The sequence below is a fragment of the Cannabis sativa genome, chromosome X (genome assembly GCF_029168945.1).
Source record: "Cannabis sativa cultivar Pink pepper isolate KNU-18-1 chromosome X, ASM2916894v1, whole genome shotgun sequence".
In the NCBI taxonomy this organism is placed as follows: domain Eukaryota; kingdom Viridiplantae; phylum Streptophyta; class Magnoliopsida; order Rosales; family Cannabaceae; genus Cannabis; species Cannabis sativa.
The window spans coordinates 35,490,919-35,495,087 of NC_083610.1; the positions used below are offsets into that span (position 1 = coordinate 35,490,919).

The 4,169-nt window shown below is 35.8% G+C and overlaps 1 protein-coding gene across 1 annotated transcript; it reads left to right on the forward strand.

Moving 5' to 3' along the window:
- The first annotated feature begins 1,815 nt into the window (after positions 1-1,815).
- Positions 1,816-3,732, forward strand: LOC115710782 (uncharacterized). The gene has a single exon (XM_030639133.2). The coding sequence runs from the start codon at positions 2,390-2,392 to the stop codon at positions 3,434-3,436; it is 1,047 nt and encodes a 348-aa protein (XP_030494993.1). The 5' UTR covers positions 1,816-2,389; the 3' UTR covers positions 3,437-3,732.
- Positions 3,733-4,169: the final 437 nt, after the last annotated feature.

Here is a 4,169-nt window from a genome sequence, read left to right on the forward strand (position 1 = left end):
GCTACATGTATATTGTCAAAACATTTAGCGATACTTATAAAGTCCAGAGCATTAACCCAAACATTGTATCATAGCAACAGAAAACGACATATCAAATATTAAATAATAATAATTAAAAAAAAACACATTATATATAATGTAAGGCGTAGGATTCAATCCCTTCTGGCCATGGCAACAGAAAAGATATGTGTTATTTTAAAATTTCTAAATAATTCTTTCATTCCAATATCGAAAATCAATAATCACTAGTACGAAATCCCTATCCGTAGCAAGGACTAAAATCCTTGACTGTAGTGAAAAAAAATTCAACCAATTATACTTTTTATTTAAAGTATGATTCATTATATTATAATTCATTGTTTTATGATATTAAACAATTCATGGTTTCCTCACTCCAAGTCTTTGCTGTAAATTGTTCAATAATCAATTCTTTGGGTTGTCCTTTTCCTACCTACAAAAAAACTCCAAATATTTTGGCACATTCAAAAATGATTGGTATTATCATTTATGTATCTATACTATAGAAATAAAATTAAATAAACAAATATACAAGAAAATCATCATGAAAATTTACTTTCGGTTTACATTCAAATAGAATTCTAAAATATGATCGTTGGGATTCTCTATTCAACTTTTTTTTTTTTGTTTGTGTCTGTAACTTTCGTTATAAATTTAAAGAAAAAGATTGAGAAAGTATACACACATATACATAGTGAAGCTTTTGTTAAAGATCGTATGAGTTAAGGCATTTAGAAAATTAAATGGGAAAGGAGGGAGTTGGAGAAGTTGTTAGCATTTATTATTATTATTATTACACACAAGTTGTCTTTCCATAACATTACAATACCGACTAAACCAATCAACTATTTGGGTCAATGGGTGGACTCCATCCATCATCACCATCTTCCCTTAAAAGTCCACTCAGCCCAACCCAAAGCCCAACAACACCCTCATTAACCTAACCAAGTAAAAAAAAAGAATGGGATTCCCCTTCTTTAACAAAATTTATCTAGTTAAAATGTACATATAAATGTAATGTTAAAATATCTAAGAAAAATATTTATTCGTAACTGCTATCAATTGAAACTTGTAGAATCTCTGAACTAATACAAGATATATATTTCATTATTGAAGAAACGAAAATAAATAGGCAATTAATTATGTAAAGAAAGGTTTGTGTAGGGAGATTAGATTACATCTTTAATGGAAACTTTTCTGTCATCTAATCATGTCATTAGTTTCATAATCCAACTCAAATTACAAAAGTCAATACCATCATTAAGTTTTATTATGTAAAAAAAAAAACCATTGCTGACTACTTGACAAAAAAAAAGATTTTGTCTTACTTTAATAGGTTTACAGTTACACCGTACAAGTGTCTGATTTTTTGTTATCAGATTAACAATATCCAAAATAATATTAAGTCTTTAATTGAAAACAATTTTTTTTTTTTTTTGAGAACAACTAAATGGACTAAAAAAATAACAATAAAAAGTAGAAAGAAAGATGATAATTTTAAAAACAATGTGGAATTGTCAATAGACATTATAATATAGCAGCTTTGAACTTTTGGATTAATATCAGAATTTCTCTCTATTAACAACATTGATATTATATATATAGAAGGTGGGAAGATTAGTGGTGAGAATAAAATTAAAATATAATTGTAAAACTTATTTATCAACCTAATGATTAAAACCCAACTCACATCTTTAAAGTCAACACTCAAAAATATAATCTTTTTCTTAAGAACATTTGTGAAACCCAAACTAACAATAAAAATAAATAAATAAAAAAAAAGACCCAAATAGATAGAATAAAAATTCATTTTAACATTAACAATATAAAAAAAAAAAATTATTAATTGCTTCTAAAATGAGATTTGGTAAACTATAAATTGTAATGAATCATTTTCTCTTCAAGCCAAGTAAAATGACCGAAACAAGTTAAATACACAACATAACAGTATAACACACCACACCACACCACACCACACCCATTTCTTATATTCTTTGACTCTCTCTCTCTCTCTCTCTCTCTCTCTCTTAATTTAATAAGAACATTAGATATAAAATGAGCATATAACACAATATTAGTCCCAACCCAACTCACGCATGCTCAAACCCACACTCCCTCCCACATAAAAACTCTCACCCACTCTCTCTCTCAAATAAGCTCACAACAAGACAAAGCTTCTTCCTTTGGTTTTGCAACTCGTCGGGGAGAGAGTTAGATCTCTTTGTTATTTACAAACAAGGTCAAAAAGAGGGAAAATGCCTTGGACTAATTGCTCGACCACCACCAACACCGTCGTGTACGGCGCCAAATAATTCGATACGGTCCGATTAATATAAAATTACTGAAATACCCCTGCTCGTAGTTGAGTTAAATGAGGTGTAAGAAACATATCTCCGACCTCAGCAGTAGCGTTGGGGTCTGCTCCACTTGTCTCCGGGAACGATTATTCGCGTTAATCGCCGCCCAGGCCCAAGCTCAAGCCCATGCTCAGGCCCAACAGCAGGCCCAGTTGCCTCGAGCTCTCTCCCGCGGCGATCAAGACCCCAGAAAATCCGACTCCAATACTCTTCCTCACCCGTCTACTAATACGGCTCCGGCTTTAGCTTTTCCACGCTCGGTATCTCCTTACGTATCTCGACGTAAATCAGACGGAGCTGCCACGTGGAATCATCTCAACGGTCCGCTAGAAGATCACCATCATCATCGCCACCCTCGCCACCACCACCTCCGATTCTACAGTACTCCTCAGGTTGGACCGACCTTCAGTTCTAGTAACCCTTTGGCGGATTCAATACCGTACAAGAAGAAACGGAGCAAGTTCTCCCTATTCACTAACCTCTTCCGTTCCAGATCCGAGAAATTCGAATCGGATCCTAGGGTTCCGTATCGGGATTCGTACCCGGTCTCATCATCTTCGACGACGGCTTCTCCTTCCTGGTTTTCGGCTATCTTCTCCAGCCGTAAAAGTAGCACCAAGCCTTCGCCGGCTCAATTCTTCCCCGAAGAGACCCTCGGCACTCGCCGTCCGCGAGGACGTACGGATCGGGGAATGTCACCGGCAGATGTTCCTGATTTTGACTACGATTACGGTGATGAAGGTGATCAATCTCCCTCTGGCAGCGGACACTCATCGGAATCTTCGCCGAGATGGAAAAGAACTCCGGTAGTGGCGCCCCTATCGGCAAGGCGAACGAAGTCCGGTCCCGGTCGAAATGTTTCGGGTTTGGCTTTCTGTCTGAGCCCCTTGGTCAGAGCTAGCCCTAACCGGCACTGGAACCAGAAAAGTTTGCCACCGGAGATTGGGAAATCCGGCGAAGGTAGGGTGGCCGGAAAACCTCATTTATCAACTGCGGCATCGTTTTGTAAGAATAGGTCGAGAAAGCTCGTTGATTTCGGTCGAGCTAATCCCAACCGTTGATTCCGTCGACCGTTGACACTTGACAGTGACCAGTGACCACCGTGGTGACCCCGTTGTGTTTCTACTGAAAGTACGGTTTTGCCCCTCTATTTTTCCTATTTTTACCACCACCTTTTTTTCTTTTAATGGTCCATAATTTCTTCCCTGAAAAAAAAAATGTCTTTTGTATATTTTCATTACATTTTACAGCGAAAAAAGAAAACAGAATTTAATATATTTATTATATCTATTTTTTTTTAATTTGTATTTTCTAGTGTAAAGATTTCGAATCTGAATACAGTGAGCTATTTTTGAAATTACCATATCGTCCTGGTATATGCCAACTGTTTAATTTTATATTATTTGTCTTTAATTGTCCTTTTATTAATTATTATTACAATTTATACACGACTGGGTCGTTGGACCGGATATTAAAGACCGGATCGGTCCGAGTCTTTAATCTTAGAACAACGTAATCGTATGTATATTGTTATTCTGAGTGAGACACCAAAAAACTTGTTCAATTGACTATGTGCTGTAAATTTGATCCTAAACGGTGGAGATTGATCCACGTGCACTTGCGTTTCGATTGTGTCATCAGGACTGTTGGTTGAGTTGACAAAATAAAGTTTGGTAATGGATGGTTGTTCTTTTAGAAAGTGTGAGTGCCTCGATTATTTTGGGCGGTTGGCATTTATAATAAGCTTCTTTTTTATTTTGATTTTTCTTTCAAATTTGAACCACATGAGCTTCT

Coding starts and splice junctions, on each gene's coding strand:
- LOC115710782 (XM_030639133.2), top strand. CDS start 2,390: ATGAGGTGTAAGAAACATATCTCCGACCTCAGCAGTAGCGTTGGGGTC.